A 25000-nucleotide genomic window follows, 5' to 3' on the forward strand; every position below is an offset into this window, starting at 1 on the left:
ATGAACAGCAAAGCAGACACATGTCATTTGTCATTGGTCTGATATGGTCAGATTGAAACTATTCTCCGGCAAAAGCCCTTAAATTGATTTACTTAAAAAAAATATGGTCAAGGAATGATAAGAGAAGATCTTTACAAGTTCTTACACTGTTTCTGGAAACATTTAAATAAATTGCATTACAACAAACAACAACTGCTGGTTTAAAACACCATTTCATGAATAGTATCAGCAAAATATTCAGTGTAACCAAGCACAGAGATTCAATTGAATTGATGTCCAAAACATTGTTGCAAGTCAAATGGACAAAATACAAATAAACAAAAATCAAATAAGTTTCAGAAAAGTTTCAAAATCATTAATGAGAATACAAATAGTTGTACTTCAGTTAAAATGAGAAATACTGACATACATTTTAAAAGAACTTGGTGAGACAAATGATTACTTAAGTGATAAAGTAAATCCAAAGAAGAACAAAACAAACAATTTTTCGTATAATTGATCACTTGAACCTTGTTGAAGTATCAAGCAATTAAATATTAACTGAAGCAGGGCTAAATGGGCAAGCACTGTCACCGCATTCCCGATAAATCAGACCCTCTTTCACTCCAGTATAAACAAGAAATTGTATAGATTTGTCATAGTATGAAAACCATATCAATTTAACACCCCTGGTTGATTTGAATAAACATACAAAATAATAAAAATTATAACAAAACCCCTTATTTCAAATCCTGTCCTTGTACGTACCCTTTTTACATTTCATCGTCTTTAGAAAGAAAAACAAAAGAAAATCAAAAACAGAACAAAACAAAACAAAGAAAAACAAAAACATATCTTAACTCAATTAATACAGTTCACTGTAACTTCCGCTACTCGAATCGTCTGCATAATTTTGTTCATCCTTCTAACCAATGTAGTTTTTTTCAAAATTTACTCTAATATTTCCATTATGGACCGTCTTTTTTGCTTATTACACATTAATTAATAGATTCTCTACATTTTCACCAATCAAATCAATACCTAGTTTGCTTATTACACATCAATTAATAGATTTTCTACATTCAAATAAAATCATCAACATCATCACAAAACAGATTCTTCTGCTAAACCATTAGTTGGTCAAATCGTCTTTCTCCCTCGTACGTAATGGAGGCTGTTTGCTAGCACAAGCCTTTGATCCCTCACTTTATACTTCGTTGGCATGTGTGGTTGCTGATATTGGTTGGTTTAGTTTAAGGTAAGATGCTTTGACACAGTTGTCACAATCTCCAACCTTGTTTTAGGACTGAACCATTTCCTGGCTGCTGTCACCTGTGAATGCAGATCTTAAAGTGTTTTTGTTAGTGACTGAATCATCAACCTGAAACATTATCACCAGATAATTTCTTGCACTCATAGTCCTTTTCCCCTTTCTGTCACAATAATAAGCCAGGATAGCTTAGCCAAATTCATCCATAGCCATTATTTCATTGGGCACAGTCTGCCCTGTTCGTTCACTCCTGTATGACAAGATCAAGCTGGTTTTAAAACAAATGGTCCTTCTGCCCCCCCTGGGTTTTGAAAGGCTCTTATCTGATCATTTGTTTGTGTGTGTGTGTGTGTGTGTGTGTGTGTGTGTGTGTGTGTGTGTGTTTCTTTGCTCATGCCATGTGCCCAAAAGTCTGCATTCTCTGTAAAGGAAAAAACAAATGTTAAGGTTATTGTCACATGTGTTCTGTGTGTCTGCTGTGCTGCTGTATCCGCCCTAGGCGTTTTCCTGTTGAAACATTTCTTGTTATTAGCACACTTTACAGACTTTTGTTAGGGAGAAGAATGGCTTCTTGCAGGGCTTTACTCAATTAAACCATTCTGAGATTTACTCAATCTCAACATCCATTGCTCCACCTGTGCAATGGCTTTGGGAACACAGATGGCTTTGGGAAATCCCAAACCATCACAAACTATATTCCCCATTTTTGATGCACCATCTTAACTTGTGCATCAAATTAACATAATTGGGTTTTGATTCACTAAACTAAACACTGTCCTCCAGACATCTTTCTCTGTCTCTTAACCAAAATGTTATATTCTTCACTCTAAGCCACAATCTCATCTTCTTATCAAATTATTTGAAATGCAAATGCACTCTTTGCGTATCCTGCTTTTCAGGACTGCTCTCAATAGTTTGTCTCTCAACTCAATCTCAATTCTCAGTCATCTGCAAAACTGAATACAATTGTCACTCTATTTGCCCTCCTCCGTGGGCTTCACTGTCCCTTGCATCTGTAAGATCAAAGGTATTTATTTATGGTCAAATGGCCCCTCTGGCCTCCCTGCCTGACAGGTTTCCCGTGTTTCAACAAATGTTAATTGTTTCACAAACATTCATACATACCCTGAAAATGCAAATGGCCCTTAATCATCTACAAACATTTTCAAGTCTATAACCTATTTTATTTCAATCTATGATGGACCAAAGATATCCAAAATTGATCTAGAAATTCATTCAAATCTACTGTATATCATAAATGACCAAATCGATTCAGAATTATCAACTTCTCTCAAATTTAATGACACATCTATGCACACTATTCAGACTATGAATAGCTTCCACTACCTAATCCCTAAACTCACACTTATCAAGACATAAAACTGCAATCATCATCAAACACACACATCTGACTATTAACCGTTCATATTTCGTATTCATATCTTTTCTCTAAAAAAAATTTACATTTTAAATCAGATTTTAAAACTTAAATTTTCTGTAGCTTTTACCTAATTTTACATGGCCTCTTAACCTTTTTCAAAACATGTCTATTAATTTGTTTTTTTACAAAAGTCAGCTGTGTTGTTTTTTTTTTTTTGTTTTTTTTTATCATTAATTTGTTTTAGCTTTTCCTTTACTGGCCGAATACAGAAAGACAAAATATAAATCCTTCCTCAAGCAGTCTCTCTCTCTTTCTCTAAACAACTGCTCTTTTCAACAGCCTTCTAAGACTGTAATTTGGACAAAATGTAACAATAAATACATTACAATAACTTATTTTATGTATTAGTTCCTTCGTTACTCAATCTTTTCCTTGAATCTACAAAATATGTCTTCATCTTTAGCCACCACGATGTACTAATGGCCCTTTGTCATGTCCAATGACCTAAAATTCCTTGCCCTTAAGGCAACTAAAATCAGACAAAGAAGTCACTGGTTCTAAAATAAACAAATCAAAACAGTATTATTTTAAAGACTTCTTTAAAGTCATTCAGTTTTACTTCTAAAACATTTACAAATTGTCCTCTAAATTTATAAGATCCTGTAACATTGTTTCTTTTAACATCTCTGTGTCTATGTTTTTTTTAACTGAAACACTGTGCTTTACCATAAACAGCTCATTAACATTTACAACACATGCTCAGATAACAGCTTTTAGCTGACATTTGAATGAGAAGAGAGACTTTTGAGCCATTCAGGACTAATATTTTTGCACTTTCATGAACTAACTTCAGACTTTATCTATCATATTTTAACACTGGCCTAGCTTGAGTTATCTTTTCCATAAATTAAGTGCATTTTCAATTCAAGCATAATTTTTATAGTTTCTTTTTCCCCTATAGGGAATTTAGACATTATAAATTCCTACTCTGAGTCTCTGTTGCACTGAAACTGTTTCAGCGAAATCACAAGCTTATCTTTTAAAATCAACACATCAGCTTCTTTCTTTCATAGTCAATACGAACAAGCTTTTATTTATTCAAATGCCTTTTTTTTTTACTCATTTTACATTTTAGCAACTGTTAATCCCTCAGCACTGCTTCTACGTAGCCTATTTGATTCTTTAGAGAACAAATAATTATTATTGAGTCTCAATAACGTTTCAAATTTCATCTAAATTTTAGTTGTCATGTTCTCAAATTACCATAGTTTTAATATCTTACTTCCATATTTTCTCTTCTATGAGTTTATCAATCTGCAATTATGATCATCTAGAACCTTTTTTAAGCGTTTCATTAAAAGACAATCATTTTATAGCCTTCTTCAGATCTTCTCTCTGTAATTTTCTGTTTATTCTAATACGACCATATCTAACTGTAATAGATTGCCCTATCTAACCCTCCTCCTAGGCCAAATTGTCTTTCACACCTAGGGGTCTTCATTTATGGTTAAATGACCTTCCGTGCCTTCCTGACTGAAAAGTTTCCCGTGGCTTAAGGTGTTAGAAGTTCCCCAGTAGCATGTGTTTTTGCTATGAGCGAGCCTTAAGAAAACAGACATGCATTCCAGAAGATAAACATGCTTAACACCACACAATGTCTGAAGAAGTTAAGAAAAGTTTTTCGTTTCATTAACACTACATTAATACACGTCACTCTCACATCATTTGGATGTAACCTACTGCTAAATGACCACAATAAAACACTTTACTGTTTGATCACGGCCAGCCTCCGAATTCACCCCCACTGCAGTTCTGTCCCATTCAGGAAAAACAAACAGCAATACAATCTCTCAGTTGCAAATTCAATCAAAATAGCATTCTCTGTATTCTTTTACAATCTCAGTTCCCGTAAACTAGATCTAACTGGAATAAAATAGAATACAATTCTAAATTCCCCTGAGTTTTCTAAATTCCCCCTTCCCTCGGGGGTTTTACTGTCCTCACTCGAAAATTCTTTGTTTGTGGGTAAATGATCTCTATCTTTCCTGAAGATAATTACCTACACTAAAAGTTCAAAGGCTAAATACCCCAACTGTCTTCCTAAGGTCAATGGTCTTTTCTTTACAAGTTAACCATACTAAAGAGTTCAAAAGGCTCTTTCTGACCATTTGTTTTTACTGTTTGAGTTTCATACTGTTCTGTTCACTATCTGCCTTCAAAAACATCCCCCATTCACTAATGCAAACAGAGCTACTAATGCCATCTCAGTTGCAAATTGAATTATAATAGCCAAATGCCAAATCATAGTAACATTAATACAATAAAGCACATTCACATCATAATTAACACTGACATATAGAATTTTGCCCATTCTGCTTAATGAAACATTCCTCATGTTAATCCCTGTTAATCATACTCAATGCCTTATTTTTATCTAAAACTCACTTATCATACCATTTCAACTTAATTTGACTTAACAGGCGTTCATAAATAGTTCCATGAATTCTATCAATCCCCACATTCCATGTTCCTTCTATCTTCAATCTTTCCCTACATTTCAGTTTCCTTCTTACATCTGTTCTCTTTATCTGCAATCCAACTATCACTGTTTTGTGATTTCCATCAGAAAAAACATTCTATTTTCTTTCTCTTTCCCTACATTTCAGTTTCTTTCTACATCTGTTCTCTTTATCTGCAATCCAACAATTCAGTTCAACAACTCTCAACAACATTCTATTTTCTATCCCTACATTTCAGTTTCTTTCTACATCTGTTCTCTTTCATCTTCAATTCAACAATTCTTTCTGTTCACAGTTTTACACATTCTGAACACGATCACAAAAACCCTTTTGTTACAATTATCCGTTCTCCCAATTTCTTGCATGCTTTTCTGGCCATAATTTCTTCTTTTTAACAAAACTGGTGTGTAAAAATGATCTAGCTTACTGTTAGATGATCCCATTTTTGGCTGAATCTCCTCTCTTGGATTTTTATTTTCGACGCGCGTCTTATTAATCTGTCCAAACGTCTTCGAACAGATCTGACTTCTTAACCCAAAATCAGACAGGTTTTAGCAAATATGCTCTGTATTCAGCTGTGACTCTTCCGTTCACTTACTTAATCAGCTGTGGCTCTTCCGTCCACCTACAAGCTAGTTTTCAGAAAATTGACTTGACTTCCTCAGGTCAATTTCCCGCTTAAAAACTCTACTCGCAACCAAAGAAACAGTCTCAGCCAATATGGTTCACTCACAGTTAGCCTATATCAATCTACACCCAACAAAAGAGAAGAAAAATAATAATTTGGCTGTCTTTTTTACCTGGGAAGATGCACTGCCACGGATTCTTTCTGATCCCGGTGAGGATTCTTCTCTGGCCCTGAAATCAGGAGTTGTCTCTCTCTCTCGTAACCTGTTGAGCTCTATTTCTCAAACCGTCGAGGTATGAGACCAGTACCTGGTACCGGGGCGATTCACTCCGTCAACTCCGTCTCAGGACCAGGAGAAGAATTTTCCTCACGGAATCCTCACTTCTGACACCAAATTGTTGTGGCAAAAACAATTACTAAACTCAGCATTCCCAGGCAAAGAGACGTCAAGATCCAAATTGTATTTAAAAAGAAAAGTAATTTATTCATGCAAGAAAAATGGTTCCCTGACCCCAGCCTTGCAGCCAGGCTGCAGGCCAGAGTCAGAGACAGACAGATACTGGCACTCCTTCCCCAAGAGAGCTTGGCCTGCTACTTTATAATGCAAGGGGAAACCATCACCCCCACCGTTTATACAATCAGGAACAGCTTCCCCCAGCATGGGAACTTAAGATACAGATCATTCTCGGCCTCACACCTCCATCTCCAGCTGAACCAACGTTACATCAGCAAAAACTCAGAATACAGACAGAGAACATACAGCATTAATCTGTTAAATCATTAGGAAAGATTAAAAATGCCATTACAATGCTTTATATATTAGAGTCAGCACAAAAGCAGAGCTACAGGCGTCCAGTTCTCCCAGCGCTGGCTCCACTCGGAACGGGATCTGCAGACCCAGCGTTTGATGACAATGAAGAGTTCCCGCGGAGACGCCAGAGACGTGACAAGAGGAGAGATGAACAGCAGAGCGCGAGAACAAAGGCCGGAGTAACGTCAGGTCTCGGTGTCTGCGCCCGCGGTGCGCCTGATGAAGCCGATCGCTGGGAGAGCCACGCATCGCCATGGTGATTTTAATAACAGTGATTATGGAGGAAGGGGTCATTGTGAGAGTATTATGGGATGGGGTGTATTATCTCATGATTCACAAGAAACTTTCAGCAGAAACTGTGATACATATTATTTTCCAGGATTATTTGACGAATACAAAGTTTAAAAGAACAGCATTTATTTTAAATAAGATTCTATTTCAAATATTTGCTGTTCTTTAGAACAACATAAACGTCTTCACTGTCACGTCTGACCAGTTTAACCTCGCTTAACTCAAGTATTCATTCATTTCCTTTTCTTTCTTTTATTTACTCTAAACTTTAGAACCGCAGAGTAAACGGAGAAATTCAATTAGTGAACTTTACTTGAATAAAATTAGAAATAAATACACACAGTATGCATGTATTTTTATATATTAATATAACATAAATATATTTAAAATATATTATTTTTCTAGAGCTAAAAGCGTTATTGAATCATTAGATCCATCTGTGTGTGTGTGTGTGTGTGTGTGTGTGTGTGTGTGTGTGTGTGTGTGTGTGTGTGTGTGTGTGTGTGTGTGTGTGTGTGTGTGTGTGTGTGTGTGTGTGTGTGTGTGTGTGTGTGTGTGTAAACAAATTGAGCTTTTGTGGGTCGATTCCAATCAGCACCGACACAGGGTGTTAACTGAACAGTGACACCTCAAATAAAGCCACGTTAACTCTCTCTCTCTCACACACACACACACACACACACACACACACACACACACACACACACACACACACACACACACACACACACTCTCTCTGCCCAGACAGCGGGAGTTAGTGCAGACTGTGACAGGTTTAGTGTGTGTCCAGCTGTCAGGTTACTCTCACGGGACTCTCTCTCTCTCTCTCTCTCTCTCTCTCTCTCTCTCTCTCTCTCTCTGTGTGTGTGTGTGTGTGTGTGTGTGTGTGTGTGTGTGTGTGTGTGTGTGTGTGTGTGTGTGTGTGTGTGTGTGTGTGTGTGTGTGTGTGTGTGTGAGAGAGTGAGTGAGTGAGTGAGTGAGTGAGTGAGTGAGTGAGTGTGTGTGTGTGTGTGTGTGTGTGTGTGTGTGTGTGTGTGAGAGAGTGAGTGAGTGAGTGAGTGAGTGAGTGTGTGTGTGTGTGTGTGTAAGCATGCTTATTGTGTTTCAAACATTATTATCTAAGCCTTTCTTTTCAGTGTGTGTGTGTTTTAGCATATTTGTGTGTGTGTGTGTGTGTGTGTGTGTGTGTGTGTGTGTGTGTGTGTGTGTGTGTGTGTGTGTGTGTGTGTGTGTGTGTGTGTGTGACATAATCCCTGACAGTATAGATGGCATAAAAGTCCTAAAACGTTTGAACACCGTTTATTGTTGTTTGCAGCTATATTTATTATTATTTTCTGCTTTATAATCACACGATTGTCACCAAATTGTGCAGCACTACTAACAAGCACAGCAATCGTGGAATAAAAAATAACAAACTCTTTTAAATTGAATTCACAGTTTTTTAAACAGAAAAATTGCAATTCGATTTTTTTCCTAAATGGTGCAGCAACTCATATCATAAAATAAGATTCGGTAACACTGCCTACAATAAGCTTCGTTAGTTAACATTAGTTAACTACATTAACATGAACTAATAATGAACTGCACATATTCCGCATTTATTCATCTTGGTTAATGTTAATTTCAACATTTACTAACACGTTATTGAAAACTAGTTAACATTAGTTAATGCACTGTGAACTAACATGAACTGGATTATTATTAACTAACATGAACAAACATGAATAAATACAGTAACGCATGTGTTGCTCATGGTTATTCATGTTAATGTGAACTAATGAACCGTACTGTAAGTGTGACGCTTCTTCAGACCTCCTACCGTTTGGACGTGGTCTTGATGATGTCCGACACCGTCTGAATGTAGTCCGTGGCCAACACTACGATCTCCTCGTCCTCGGAGAAGTTATCATGGAAGATTCGGTCCAGAAGACGCTTCCAGTGGAACTGCGGAGAGAGATGACAGCGTACACCTCCAGCTTATGCGTATCGATGCTTCACTTAGAGATCATGTTCTGTGTTTTAAACAGCGGATCTGAGCGGACACACACGGACCAGATCCAGCGGCCTCAGAGATCTGCACGCATGTTTTATACTTTCACCGATGAGCGGAAGGTCATGTGACCCTTACATTTTCCTTTTTTTATTTTATTGAGATTTATACATCATCTGAAAGCTGAATAAATAATCTCTCCAGTGATGTGTGGTTTGTTAGGATAGGACAATATTTGGTCGAGACACAACTATTGAAAATCTGGAATCTGAGGAGCAAAAAAAAGTAAACATTGAGAAAATCTCCTTTAAAGTTGTGCATTTATGTTCACGATTGTGCTGCATTCACTCACAAAAATACATGTTTTATATATTTACGGTAGGACATTTACTAAATATCTTCATGGAACATGATCTTAATATCCTCATGATTTTTGGCATAAAAGAAAAATGTATAATTTTGACCCATACAGTGTATAGTTGCTATTGCCACAGATATACCCGTGCGGCTCCAGACTGGGTTTGTGATCCAGGGTCACAAATACATAAATTATTATTTGATTATGATTAATTGAGTGAGAAATGCTTACTATGCTTACAATGGACATCCATGACATGCGGAGTTCCTCAAGGCTCAATTCTTGCGCCACTCCTATTCAACCTGTACATGCTTCCAATGAGCCAAATAATGAGAAAGAACCAAATCTCTTACCACAGCTATGCAGACGACACACAGATCTACTTAGCCCTATCGCCTAACGATTACAGCCCCATTGACTCCCTATTCCAATGCATTGATGAAGTAAACAGCTGGATGTGCCAAAACTTTCTTCAGTTAAACAAAGACAAAACTGAAGTCATTGCGTTTGGAAACAAAGATGAAGTTCTCAAGGTGAACGCATACCTCCACTCTAGAGGTCAAACAACTAAAAATCAAGTCAGGAATCTTGGTGTGTCTCTAGAGTCAGACCTTAGCTTCAGTAGTCATGTCAAAGCAATAACTAAATCAGCATATTATCATCTGAAAAATATTGCAAGAATTAGATGCTTTGTTTCCAGTCAAGACTTAGAGAAAATTGTGCATGCTTTCATCACCAGCAGGGTGGATTATTGTAATGGACTCCTTACTGGCCTTCCCAAAAAGACCATAAGACAGTTGCAGCTCGTACAGAACGCTGCCGCCAGGATCCTAAGCAGAACCAGAAAATTTGAACACATCACACCAGTCCTCAGGTCTTTACACTGGCTTCCAGTCACATTTAGGATTGATTTTAAAGTATTATTACTGGTATATAAATCATTTAATGGCCTAGGTCCTAAATACATTGCAGATATGCTCACTGAATATAAACCCAACAGATCACTCAGATCATTAGGATCACATCAACTAGAAATACCAAGGGTTCACTCAAAGCAAGGAGAGTCCGCTTTTAGCCATTATGCCAGCCGCAGCTGGAACCAGCTTCCAGAAGAGATCAGGTGTGCTCCTACAGTAGCCACATTCAAATCCAGACTCAAAACACTTCTGTTTAGCTTTGCATTTACTGAATGAGCATTGTGCCACTGTTCGATATTAAAGTTTTAGTCTGAGAAAGAGCTAAGAATGTGAATGCTGGGCTAAGGAAAGTGAAAAGAATGTGCAAGTAAATGAAAGAGAAAAGAAAGTTGATACAGGGAAGTCGTAAGAAGATTGAAAGAGAATAGAAAGTTGATACAGGGAAGTCGTAAGAAGATTGAAAGAGAATAGAAAGTTGATAGATGGTAAGTAAGAAGATTGAAAGAGAAAAGGAAGTAAGAAGATTGAAAGAGAAAAGGAAGTTGATAGATGGCAAGTCGTAAGAAGATTGAAAGAGAAAAGGAAGTTGATAGATGGTAAGAAGATTGAAAGAGAAAAGAAAGTTGATACATGGCAAGTCGTAAGAAGATTGAAAGAGAATAGAAAGTTGATAGATGGTAAGAAGATTGAAAGAGAAAAGAAAGTTGATGCATGTAAGTTGTAAGAAGATCCTTTTAAAAGAAAGATCTATAATAGCTACCGGTCGATATAAAATACGTCCGACTGTTTGCACTGTATTTTATTTTTTTATTTTATTTTCCAAACTGTGATTCAGGAAGATTTTATTAATTTTTAGGGCTGTCTGATTGGAAGAGATTTTGAAGGGGAACGGGAGAGCTTCACTCCGACGAGGCGAGTGAAGATTATCTATACTATGGAGAGTATAGAGGTTCGCTGTTTGTTTAAAACAGCAAAAGTGAAACGTGCTCTGTGGGGGCCCAGTGGGGCAATACTGGTGTGGTACACCACCCCAGCAGAGGACGTCCCTGGATTAGGTCCAGTGGCACCGCAAACCTGCTCAATCACTTCCATCTCAGACACGGTTTTAATTATTCTTATTTCTTTTGATTATTTTAATTTCTTCTATGTAAAGCACTTTGAATTACCACTGTTTAGCTTTGCATTTACTGAATGAGCACTGTGCCACTGTTCGTCCGACTGTTTGCACTGTATTTTATTTTCTAAACTGTTTTAATTATTCTTATTTCTTTTATTATCTATGTAATTATTTTTATTTTTATTTCTTCTATGTAAAGCACTTTGAATTACCACTGTGTATGAAATGTGCTATATAAATAAACTTGCCTTGCCTTGCCTTGCCTTGCCTACTATAAAGTACAATACAGTACAAAGATGACTCAAAAATGCTGACTTATCCAGTAAAGAAACGAGTGACTCGACATTAAACCTTGTCAAGTAAAGCGGTCATTCACGTGTCCGAGTAATAAAGTTGCTTGTCCGGATTGTTTTGTTGTAAATGTAATTTATTCTAAAGCAATATTTTCAGATTAGCGTTCAATCACTTTCCTATTTAAATCTGCATATGTGTTATATGATATTTACCCCGAGGACATTTTTATTTTTACATTTGAAATGGCTTTTTTTTTTCTAATCATATTAAATGAATGCTTCATCTTTGATTTCAAATTCTTAAAATGGATAATTTTGACCCATATAATGTATAGTTGGATATTGCCACAGATATACCCGACATCTATGGAAGTAAAATAATGCCAAATGTTTTTGAAATAAAAAGAATGCATTGCATTAACCATGCTTGTATTTTAATGCATTGTATTTTTAGGGCTTGCATTTTTATGGGCTGAAATTCAACATGGTTGTATATTTAAATTGTGAATATTATATATATAAATATAAAACGCTTATCTTAATGGACTAATACAGTGATATAAAAGACCAAACTCACTCCTTATTGAGAAGGCTGTACTATATGACCAGGCAAGCAGATGGACTCAGAATATGAACTTAACACGCAAAGTTTCACGCTGAGCGTTTCCCAGTGATATACTGGTTATAAAGTTGGCTTGACGTTGGACGTTCGCGCATTTAGGGACCGTCTCTAAAATTTCTTATGATATTAGTATAGGCCTGCCTTAGCCCTACACATTTCAAACTTCAATAGCAAACTTCTATTTATTTGAATAATTTTTTTTTTTTTTTTATTAAAAGGTGTGCATCATGCCTGACACCTACATGAACACTTTACAGTTGGTTTTATGACTGTAAGTCATTCTCTTCCAATGCTATTGAAGTTAGAAACGTGTATACCAATGTCGTATGTAATTTTAGAGACGGTCCCTAAATGCGGGAACGTCCAACGTCAAGCCAACTTTATAACCAGTATGACTGGGAAACGCGTGAAACTTTGCGTGTTAAGTTCATATTCTGAGTCTGCTTGCCTGTAGCCATATAGTACAGCCTTCTCAATAAGGAGTGAGTTTGGTCTTTTATATCACTGTATTAGTCCATTAAGATAAGCGTTTAATATGTCCAGCAATCCTGAATTATTGATGGAAACCCCAGTACTGCAGCACATCGCCACGATATAAAGTTTAGGCAACTAAACAACCAAGAGAAATATATGTCTACCTCAAATGTAACATTTGTTCTGTACATCAGCATCGGGGGAATAACATTATAATCTCGCTCACGGTAGAGAAAGATGAATGTAGGCTACAGTGAAGGCACTGAATTAGACATAAAAACAGCCCTCACAATAACCACAAATACACATACTTTTCTATAAATCAGTTTTTATGAATGAATGAATGGCTTGCTCTAACTTGCTCTGGTCTTCGTCAACAACACACGCTTGCACCCCCTGCTGGTGAGGTCGATTAACAGCAGATGGAGAGTATGCTCGGTAATCTACTGCTTTTCCTGCAGTTCCTGGATGTCAATGTTGAATTTACTGTCGAATTTGAACCACTGAATTTGTGGAAGCGAATTTGTAAAGTGAAATAAAATGGACCGAAAATTGCCCGTTGAATATTATAGGTTGTATTTTTAAACAGTTTGAATATTTTGGAAGTGAAATATGAAAGGTGAATATGGATTATTGAATTTTTGTTAATGAAAATGTGTTTTGATTTGAAATATTCACAACTTAAATATACAACCATGTTGAATTTCAGCCCATAAAAATGCAATCCCTAAAAATACAATGCATTAAAATACAAGCATGGTTAATGCAATGCATGTTTTTTACAAGTAGTGCAATTCAACAGGCTTTTTTATTTCAAAAACATTTGGCATTATTTTACTTCCATAGACATCACGATTTCCTCCAGAGCGGCTATGTATATATATATATAAATGAACTAAATGAATAACTTTTTTAAAACAGAAGTGAACATCACTGAACTAACTCAAGCTGGACTGTGACTATTCTCTTCTGGAGACACACTTTGCTGCATTATTATTATGTGCTGTAGAGAGCGCTGTATAAATAACAGTGACCTGACTTGAGGAAGACATTTTACTCTCTTCTTCTAACACACGTGATGAAGTGTGTGTATCTACTCACGCTCGGAGCCAGTTTCTGCAGCTGGTTCAGAGTTATTCGGTTGTACATGCTGCTCATGTCTTTTCTCTGCTCCTCGTATTCAGACACTGTGATCTTTGGCAAAGAAGAAAGAAGAAAGACTGTTAAATCACGAGCTTTAAGACACAAACATGCTTGTTCACTCCTTTACCACACACACACACACACACACACACACACACACACACACACACACACACACACACACACACACACACACACACACACACACACACACACACACACACACACACACACACACACACACACAAACAAACTCATACACGCACCCTGCAGTTCAGAATCACTTCCCTTCAAATTCAGTGATTCGGTTCATTCAAGTGATTCCTTTGAACGAACACATGCAAATACTCGATTTAAAAGTAATTTAGTTAACACTCATCCTTCCCTCGCGGGTGAAAATGACCTGAAGCCCTAAAATTATACTCCTTTTTTTTTTTGATCCAGAAAACTTATTTTATTTAATTTTGATAATATTTTTAATGCAATATTTTTGGAGATTTTTTTTTTTTTTCCTTTAAATGATTTGATTTAATAAAAAAATAATAACTAAATAGTAATTTAGAAGCACATTCCTCACAATCTTTCAACTTAAATACAAAATAACTCACAATTTCATGCCTAAACATTCTAAAATATAAAATATAAGTAGACATTATAAAATAATTTTTTGGTACAATTTTGAGGTTTTTCTATGTGAACTGAAGCATTCCTCACATTCCACTCATTGCTAAGAGGCTCAAATTGACTCGCAAAGGGTTTGTTACTTTTAAAAATTTCAACCACAAAACTCCTCGAATCAATTTTGTGTGTGTGTGTGTGTGTGTGTGTGTGTGTGTGTGTGTGTGTGTGTGTGTGTGTGTGTGTGTGTGTGTGTGTGTGTGTGTGTGTGTGTGTGTGTGTGTGTGTGTGTGTGTGTGTGTGTGTGTGTGTGTGTGTGTGTGTGTGTGTGTGTGTGTGTGTGACAAAAGTCCTCCGGTGAACAAAAAAGTTCCGTGTCAAAATGACCTGACTCGGGAAGGATGGGAGAAGGCATGATTCGCTGGCGAACACACACGAGATACATACGTTTGCTAGTTTCATCTCCAGATCCAGGATCTCTCGAGACTTCAGCGTGGCGTTTTGAGCTCCCAGCATGCTCAGCAGTCGCTCCATCAGCGCCTTATAGGACGCCAGAATCTGAAGAAAAACCTCCGTTAATAAACTAACGTCAAGCTGAATCTCAGGATTTGATTTGGTAAATGTCATACACAAAAGCAAAAGTAGCAATAAACCATGCTTTGAGGTTTTTATTATCATATTTTAAAGAAATAATACAAATTTACAAAAACTTTAAATAAAATGATTAAAAAAATTTTTTTTTATAAAACTATAATAGTGTCTGCATTTTACTTTTATTTTAACAAACAAATCTAGATATATTAATTTATTTTATGAATTAATCCTCTGGTATTGTTCATTTGGTCAAAAGTGACCGAACACCGGAAATTTAACTTTTTTTTATTTTCAGCAAAAATCAATGTAACATGTTTTTTAGAACAGCAATCATGGAAATCATGAGGAAAACACTAGAGTGCTATAGAGTTAAAGATACACGAAAAATAAAACTTTGAATAGTTTTTTATTTAAATATTTGAGAGTCATTATATATACTTTATTTGGTAACATTACAATATGTCTGCATTTCCTAACATTAGTTAGATTAGATTAGTGTGCATGAGCTAACACTGAAAACTACTGTTGAAGTATTATTAATCTTAGTTAATGTTAATGTTAGTTTCAACATTTAATAATACATTTTAATAAAATAAAAAGTTGCTTCTGTTAATATTGTTTAATGAACCTGAACTGACATGAACTAACAATGTTAATGTTAGTTAATAAACATTAAACTGTTCAAAGATGAATAAATACTACAAATGTATTGCTCATTGTTAGTTAACTAATATGACCTTATTGTAAATATCAATTATTTTTTATTATTTGTACTTATCTGGATGCCTCATTATTAAATATACAAACAATGAACGTATATAAAGCAAATCTCACATTATGTCCGAGTCACCAATAATAAAAACCAGGTCTTATTTCACCATAATATTAAAAATGTATATTTTTAGTGCTGGGCAACAACTAATCACACCCAAAATAAAAGCTTGTGTTTAGAAAATGTATGTGTGTGTGTGTACTGTATTTTATTATTATTTCATATGCATGTATATATTTAATATTTGCATGTATATACTGTCATTATACATAATTTATATTATATATAAATATAAATATTTTATATACAAATAACCCATGCACCCAAGTAACATGCATGTGTGTGTTTAGATATACAAAATACTTACACACAGTACACACACACATATATATTATGTAAACACAACCTTTTATTTTGGATGTGATTGATCGTTGCCCAGCACTAGATATTTTACATAAAGACACAAACACAAGTGTTTTATCCTGAGGATGTATTGATCTCTCAGCGGGATCTCTTCTTGGCTTGTCAGTTTAAATTTGTAGTTGCATTGTAGTAAAAGTCTGATGTCATCGGAGCGTGACAGAGCCACCGCTGTGACCTCATTATTAATGGACACGAGCTCATCTGTGACATCATCACCAGCTGTGACACGATCAATTAGACATGAGCTCACAGCGAGCGACAGACGGACAGATGGACAGACAGACGGACAGACGGAGAGACGGACAGACGGAGAGACGGAAGAGCTTCACCTTCACACTGTCTTCATCTTGTCCGAGATACAGAGTTCGTTCCGGCAGAGTCAAACCCTCCTGATCAATCTGCAAACACACACAGCTCCAGTTACTCGCACACAAAAACAACACAATATAACTTTGAGTAGTATTTTCTAAATGTCATAATCATGTTTTAACAAACAAGTATTCATTACTTCAATGAGCTTGCATAAATACATTTTTAGCTAACTGTGATTTTGTGTCTGAAATGCATAACTCTGATAACTGACTCTAAACTGTAATGTGGACTCGTGCATTTTCTGTAAAGCTGCTTTGAAATGATGTGTATTGCGAAAAGCGCTGTACAAATACACGTGAAGCGAACTGAATTAGTCTCACCCGTATGGCGTTGCGTGACGAGTTTTTGTCGTCGACGCTGACGGTGAGCGAGAAGAACACAGATGTGCTGTATAATCCCTGCGTCTTGTACAGCATCTCATTAAAATCCGGGCTCGCGGGGGCGGAGCTACTGTCCCACCCCGCCCCTCTGGGCGGAGCTCCAGACAGGTCCCACCCCCCACAGCTGTCAATCACCTCAGTCATAGGCCCCGCCCCCAGACGGTCGATCTCCTTCATGTTGATACACGAGCGGTAGAATTCTTTCACCTGTGCGAGAAAATAATGCTTTTTAAAAGATCTTTTTAACTTATAATAAAGTATAATTTATTCTCAATGAAACATTTTTTTTAAAGATCTTTCCCTGGTAAATTTTTTTTTAAAATTGCAACAAAATACAAAACAAATTTAAATGGTTCATTTAATGGTTCATTTTTAATGGTCACATGGTTTAGGTAAAATATCCAATTAAATAATATATGACATTTTGATGTTTAATTTAAATACATTTACATAAATTACTAAATTACATTTAAATGACTAAATGTAAAATGACTAAATGTGAATATTTTACACATTTACACATTTAAACATTAAGTAATTCATATTTTTTAATTAATTTTCTTAAGCTCATTTCCTAGTGAAATTAAAAAAGTATCAGTGCAGTGTATAAAATGTTACCACTACATGTCTTAATTTTCGGAATAAACCGAGGAATTTAATAAAAACATGTATGAGCAAAGGAAATAGTGAATCTTGACACACACACACACACACATATATATATATATATATATATATATATATATATATATATATATATATATATATATATATATATATTTGCAGTGGATCAAAAAAAGTTAATCAAAGTTACAAGAACGGGTTCAAAATTCATGTATAACTTTGATGAAAGGTTTTGATCCACTTCAAATATATTATATACTGTGTATATATATATATATATATATATATATATATATATATATATATATATATATATATATATATATATATATATATATATATATATATATACATACATATATATACATACGTACACACACACAGTATATTGTTATATATTGCAAAAAAATATGTAGATTTAAATCTATACCAGTGTTATTTTAGTATTGTTGAGATACTATTATAGTTTTTATTAATATAGTTATATATTTTCCATTTTCATGTTTGTTAAAGTTTTAGTAATTTTGTTGTGTGATTGTTTTTCATTTTTAATAGTTTTAGTTTTTTTTATACGTCTATATAGTTTTTATTAATATTTATTTCAGTTTTAGTTATTTTAGTACATAAAGTTTAACTAAATGAAAATGAGAAATGCAACAAGCTGACAAGTTTGTGAACAATGCAAACAAGTTTTATATATTTTATTTTATTTCAACTAAAACTTTTTTATGGCTTTAGTTTCGGTTTTAGTTAACTATAATAACCTTGATTTATACAGTTTCTTAAAATGATATATTCATATATATTCAAATGCGCATATCTGTAGACTAAACATGTGATACACATGTGCACGCCGTCACCATTTTCACAGATTCACGTTTTTGAAGTTTACACAGAGATGATAACGTTTACATTTTTAAAAAAAGACTTGCACCTTGGATCCCGTTTCACAGTTTGCGTTCACGACCTAACACTGTTGTTGTGCAAATGAAAGTCCAGAACACATTAAAAGTTTGTGTTTTCTGTTAGAACGGTGTTGTGTTAGCGCCCCCTAAGTTAACAACTAATGACTAACTAATCTTTGCAACAGAAGTGAATCCATCAAATCTAACTTTATCTGGACAATAACTTTGTTATAACTTCTAGATCTGCTGTAAAGCCAAAACAATCTCTGTTACTTTAATTTCCTATTATCACTGTAAAGCTGCTTTGAAACAATATATATTGTTAAAAGCGCTGTATAAATGAAGGTGACTTGACTTGTTTTTGTACATTAAATGTTGTTACAAACATTTGATGTACATTGTTGTGTAAGTGTTCAAGAAAATACAATAAAAAAAACAGTATTTAAAATAAATAAAAAATCATTAAAAAAAATAAAAAAAATTCAGTTGTACCTTCCTCTCGGCACTGTCCGGCTCGTTCCTCTGGACCGGCGCCTGTAGGAGGCGCTGCAGCTTGTCCTGGTTCAGTTCCCCAATGGCGGTGATGATCCCGTAACTCAGTTTGTCGTCGGGAATCCCGTGTCGGCGGAGCCATCCTCCACAGGCGAAGCTGTAGAAGTCGTGACAGGGCTGGACGCTCGGGTCGATGTTCCCCTGGACGAATCGCGCGGCCCGGATCAGCGAACGCCGCTTAACGCAATCCTGTCGGCACTGCGAATCCTGCGCTTCCAGCGACAGGAACTTCAGCGCTAGCATGCATCCGAGAATCACGCACATTCCCGCCGCGAACACCAGTGCGGAGAGAAGGCAGATTTCACGCCGGCTCCAGCGAGCCGGAGCCCCGCCCCCTGGGTTGGCCCCGCCCACCACACACTGGGCCCGGCCACTTCGCCCTCGGCTCCCGCGATCTAGGGATCCGCCCAGATGCAAACTCATGCCGTTGCTCAGCGTGTTGCTCCCGTAGCGGCTCCCGTACTTGATCTCCTGGAAGTCGTCATAATGCGCGGTCAGGGAGTACGTCTTCTCCATTCCGACCGACGTCTGCGTACGCGATTTGTTGGGGAAAGTGTGGAACATGAGGTCACGAGGGAAGGAAAGAGGATCAAAGTAAGGTCATGACCTTTGACCCTTTCAAATCTGAGGTCAGTCTGTATCCAGGGGATTTCCTCTCTCAGAATGACCTGTGGTGAGAGAGATGCAATTAATGAATTACTTTATATACTGCAGAGATGGAGATGGATATAGTTAAATGTTTTATGTTTTGAACAAAACATGACAAATTTTATGAAAACTTGCAATTAAATTAATACAGTCTGTGATGCATTTTGAATGTAGTCATTACCATTTTTGGGGAAAGTTACTTTTAAAGTAATGCATTACAATATTGCGTTACTACTAAAAAAAAGTAATTAATTGCATTACTTAGTTACTTTTTATGAAAAGTAATGTGTTACATTACTTTTGCATGACTTTTTCTCACCTGGGCTGGGCTTGCTTGTGTGTTTTTTACATTTTTCTCAACATGAGGACAGGAGAGTTGTCAGTCAATACATGTGAAAAAGTAACTCAGATATTTTGTTGTAAATTGAAAAAGTAATGCGTTACTTCACTAGTTACTTGAAAAAGTAATCTGATTACATAACTCACATTACTTGTAATGAGTTCCACCCAACACTGGTCATTAATGCATTTTTCAGTCATGAGATGTTTAGGCAAAGCAACTTTGCATTATATCAGTTGATGCATTTTCAGAGAATCAAACGACTGACCTTGTTTGAGTGAAAGATATGTGCTTTATGAGCCTTATTGCTTTTATAAAATGGCTTCACTTTCTGTGAGTCACAGCATGGCACATAAACACTGGACTGACCAATCAGCATTCACAACCATGACTGTCCGTTTTATAAATCCTGATTAAAAAGCTTGATCAAAAACGGATCCGTCTTTTATGATAAGCTCCCAGATCTTAGTTTTTTTTTATTCCGCTTCTAATGCGCCTTCCTAAAGTTGTTTAGATTGATTTCAGACACTCGACCATCAGGAAAACACTGGCCAATGACTCAAAGGCCTGGATCGATCCGAGAGAGAGAGAGAGAGAGAGAGAGAGAGAGAGAGAGAGAGAGAGAGAGAGAGAGAGAGAGAGAGACTCCGGGGAGTAGTGATTGATGGGTGGGGAGTTGATGTGACTTGAGTGGGTGAGCAGAGAGAGAGACTTAGACACATTCAAACAGGTCCTCATACGCACACACACACAGACACACACACACACGCTACCCATCAACCACACGCCGGTAAACTGTGTCAAGCCTGCCAGACAAAGCTCACCTCCTGCAGAGCTACAAACCTGCTACTGGATAATGGAGCACAAAACACACACACACACACACACACACACACACACACACACACACACACACACACACACACACACTCTCTCTCTCTCTCTCTCTCTCTCTCTCTCTCTCTCTCTCTCTCTCTCTCTCTCTCTCTCTCTATCTCTATCTCTCTCACACACACTTTTTCTTCTTCTTATGCAGTCCATCGATTTCGAAGATGACGTCACTTCTAGGATGCGTTGTTGTAACGTTGAGTCAGTCGGCGGTGCCAGTGAAGCTGTGAAGCCCAATCCGGCACATGTGAGTGCTGAGTCTGGGGATGGTGTAGGTGTAGCTGTGGCTGTGGCGTTGGTGTCTGCGCTGACGTAGCGCAGTTCTGTGTTGGCCGTGCTGTGATTCGATCTGTTGGGCCCCCAGATCGCATGCAGAACTCCATGCCTGACGGTTGTTGTTTCCAGGACTCCAGGGTTGATGCCTCAGCTTTTCAGGGTCCCCTTGAGGTGGTCCTTGTAGTGACGCTTCTGACCCCCAGGTCTCCTGTTGGCTGCGCAAATCTGCCCATAGAGGACCTGCCGGGGTAGGCAGTGAGAGGGCATGCGGATAACATGTCCAACCCACCATCACAGTTGCCGCCTAGCAAGGGTTGTCTCCATTCTGCTGGAGTTGGTACGGGAAAAGAGGGCGACTGCTGTCTCCGTTCTGCTGGAGTTGGTGCGGGAGAGGAGGGCGACTGCTGTCTCCATTCTGCTGGAGTTGGTGCGGGAGAGGAGGGCGACTGCTGTCTCCATTCTGCTGGAGTTGGTGCGGGAAAGGAGGGCGACTGCTGTCTCCGTTCTGCTGGAGTTGGTGCGGGAGAGGAGGGCGACTGCTGTCTCCATTCTGCTGGAGTTGGTGCGGGAGAGGAGGGCGACTGCTGTCTCCATTCTGCTGGAGTTGGTGCGGGAGAGGAGGGCGACTGCTGTCTCCATTCTGCTGGAGTTGGTGCGGGAGAGGAGGGCGACTGGTGTCTCCATTCTGCTGGAGTTGGTGCGGGAGAGGAGGGCGACTGGTGTCTCCATTCTGCTGGAGTTGGTGCGGGAGAGGAGGGCGACTGGTGTCTCCATTCTGCTGGAGTTGGTGCGGGAGAGGAGGGCGACTGCTGTCTCCATTCTGCTGGAGTTGGTGCGGGAGAGGAGGGCGACTGGTGTCTCCATTCTGCTGGAGTTGGTGCGGGAAAGGAGGGCGACTGCTGTCTCCATTCTGCTGGAGTTGGTGTGGGAGAGGAGGGCGACTGCTGTCTCCATTCTGCTGGAGTTGGTGTGGGAGAGGAGGGCGACTGCTGTCTCCATTCTGCTGGAGTTGGTGTGGGAGAGGAGGACGACTGCTGTCACCATTCTGCTGGAGTTGGTGTGGGAGAGGAGGGCGACTGGTGTCTCCATTCTGCTGGAGTTGGTGCGGGAGAGGAGGGCGACTGCTGTCTCCATTCTGCTGGAGTTGGTGCGGGAGAGGAGGGCGACTGCTGTCTCCATTCTGCTGGAGTTGGTGCGGGAAAGGAGGGCGACTGCTGTCTCCATTCTGCTGGAGTTGGTGCGGGAGAGGAGGGCGACTGCGGTCTCCATTCTGCTGGAGTTGGTGCGGGAGAGGAGGACGACTGCTGTCACCATTCTGCTGGAGTTGGTGCGGGAGAGGAGGGTGACTGCTGTCTCCATTCTGCTGGAGTTGGTGCGGGAGAGGAGGACGACCGCTGTCTCCATTCTGCTGGAGTTGGTGTGGGAAAGGAGGACGACCGCTATCTCCATTCTGCTGGAGTTGGTGTGGGAGAGGAGGACGACCGCTGTCTCCATTCTGCTGGAGTTGGTGCGGGAGAGGAGGACGACTGCTGTCTCCATTCTGCTGGAGTTGGTGCGGGAGAGGAGGACGACTGCTGTCTCCATTCTGCTGGAGTTGGTGCGGGAGAGGAGGACGACTGCTGTCTCCATTCTGCTGGAGTTGGTGCGGGAGAGGAGGACGACTGCTGTCTCCATTCTGCTGGAGTTGGTGCGGGAGAGGAGGACGACCGCTATCTCCATTCTGCTGGAGTTGGTGCGGGAGAGGAGGGCGACTGGTGTCTCCATTCTGCTGGAGTTGGTGCGGGAGAGGAGGGCGACTGCTGTCTCCATTCTGCTGGAGTTGGTGCGGGAGAGGAGGGCGACTGGTGTCTCCATTCTGCTGGAGTTGGTGCGGGAGAGGAGGGCGACTTCTGTCTCCATTCTGCTGGAGTTGGTGCGGGAGAGGAGGGCGACTGGTGTCTCCATTCTGCTGGAGTTGGTGCGGGAGAGGAGGGCGACTGGTGTCTCCATTCTGCTGGAGTTGGTGCGGGAGAGGAGGGCGACTGCTGTCTCCATTCTGCTGGAGTTGGTGCGGGAGAGGAGGGCGACTGCTGTCTCCATTCTGCTGGAGTTGGTGCGGGAGAGGAGGGTGACTGCTGCCAGGAAGAGGTTGAAGATCACTGGAGCCAGCACACACCCCTGCTGCACTCCTACCTGCACAGGAACGGAGGGGGATTGAGATGTACCCACAATCACATGAGCCTGCATGCCAACGTGAAGCTGTTGTAGGATGTCCAGAAACCATGGTGGCACCCCAAACTTTTCCAGAATGACCCAGAGGACTTGGCGGTCAATGGTGTCAAAGCCAGGTCGATGAAGGCAATGAACAGGTCTTTGTTCTATTCTCTGGCCTTCTCTGGCGCAGGACAAAGATCATGTCGGAGGAGGACCGATCCCTCCTGAAGCCGCACTGTGACTCAGGAAGGATATTTCTGTGATGTTCTTGGTAAGACGGAACCGCATGACCCTCGTTAATACTTTCCCTGCCACAGAGAGCAGAGATACGCCACGACTGTTTCCACAGATGGACTTGTCACCCTTTTTCTTGTGGATGGTAACAGTGTGTGAGTCTTTCCAGCCTTGTGGAACAGTTTATTGTGCCCATATTATCCGGATGAGTTGGTGACCCGCCTTTCTTTAGAGCCTCTGCAGGGACTCCATTAGGACCAGCAGACTTAAGGTGTACTCACACTAGGCACGGTTGCCATGAACCGGGCCCGAGTACGATTGTCCCCCCTCCCCACTCCCCCTCTGGCCTGCACTCACATAGGGTTTCAGCATTCGTGCCGGAGCACGCTTACGTCATTAAGATGAGACGGTTTCGGGATAAACAGAGTGGCGCTCTCTGAACACAATGGAGTCCATCGCTCTGTTTTCTTTGAGGATGATTTTGTGTCGTTTGGTCCACGGTGGTCCACAGCCCTCTCACACCCTATTGTTAAACAGATGTGTCGCCTTAGTGGCGCGAAAATTTTCACGTAATCGTGCTGCTCGTATGAGGAGGTTTGCAAGGTACCAGCTTAAGTGCAGCAAGGACTTTGCAGCTTTGATTACGGACTACAGTTCCCGTACACGCGTCCTGTTCCGTGCTCCAGCACGGTTAGAGCTTACACTGCATGCGAACCGCGCCCGAGTACAACTGAACCGTGCTCTGGCCCACCTCTTCCAAGCGGGCCAGGGCCGGCTAATCGAGCCGCGCCCGGGCACGGTTCGGAGCACTCACACTAGTCAAACGAACCGCGCTTTGGTGGTCAAACGCACTCGGGCACGGTTCAAACTGGCTAGTGTGAGTACACCCTTATTGTCCTCGAGGCTTCGTACTGCTGCGAGGACTTCTGAGAACCTGGGAGGGTCATCAAGCTCATGCACAGGCGGGAGCTTTGGGAGATGCTAGAGGACAGTTGGGTCAGTCGGATTATTTTAATTGAGGAGTGTGTTAAAATGTTCAGCCCAACGCTCAAGAATTCCTGGTTTGTCCTTGTGCAGAATTGTGCCGTCTGTAGATCTGATAGCGGTGATTCTGCATTTTTGGGGTCCATATAGTGATTTTATTGCATCGTAGAAAGCTTGAGAGTTGCTGGTGTCTGCATAGCCTTGGATTTCATGGGTTTTCCTGAGCCACCAGTCATTCTCCATTATGCGAAGCAGTCGTTGCACCTCAGCACAGATATTACTCCAGTGTGAGCACAGATATTACTCCAGTGTGAGCGCAGATATTACTCCAGTGTGAGCGCAGATATTACTCCAGTGTGAGCGCAGATATTACTCCAGTGTGAGCGCAGAGAGGGAGATTGTGG

General features: G+C 39.5%; 2 protein-coding genes across 2 annotated transcripts in view; one reads left to right on the forward strand and one right to left on the reverse strand.

The window, feature by feature from the left end:
* The window catches only part of LOC306997544 (uncharacterized protein), a gene marked incomplete at both ends in the record, with an annotated part of 351005 nt that overhangs the window by 268900 nt on the left and 57105 nt on the right, over positions 1-25000 (forward strand). The window lies entirely within an intron of this gene.
* The window catches only part of ecel1 (endothelin converting enzyme-like 1), a 59515-nt gene that overhangs the window by 29661 nt on the left and 4854 nt on the right, over positions 1-25000 (reverse strand). The window contains exons 2-7 of the mRNA XM_079611147.1: positions 18974-19701; positions 16893-17159; positions 16530-16598; positions 14859-14969; positions 13752-13844; positions 8699-8823 (exon numbers count right to left, since the gene is read on the reverse strand). Of these exons, the coding sequence (XP_079467273.1) occupies positions 8699-8823; positions 13752-13844; positions 14859-14969; positions 16530-16598; positions 16893-17159; positions 18974-19597 (1289 nt within the window). The 5' untranslated portion in view covers positions 19598-19701. The remainder of the gene's footprint in view (positions 1-8698; positions 8824-13751; positions 13845-14858; positions 14970-16529; positions 16599-16892; positions 17160-18973; positions 19702-25000) is intronic.

This window comes from Phoxinus phoxinus, assembly GCF_949152265.1.
Source record: "Phoxinus phoxinus genome assembly, chromosome: 4".
Lineage (NCBI taxonomy): Eukaryota > Metazoa > Chordata > Actinopteri > Cypriniformes > Leuciscidae > Phoxinus > Phoxinus phoxinus.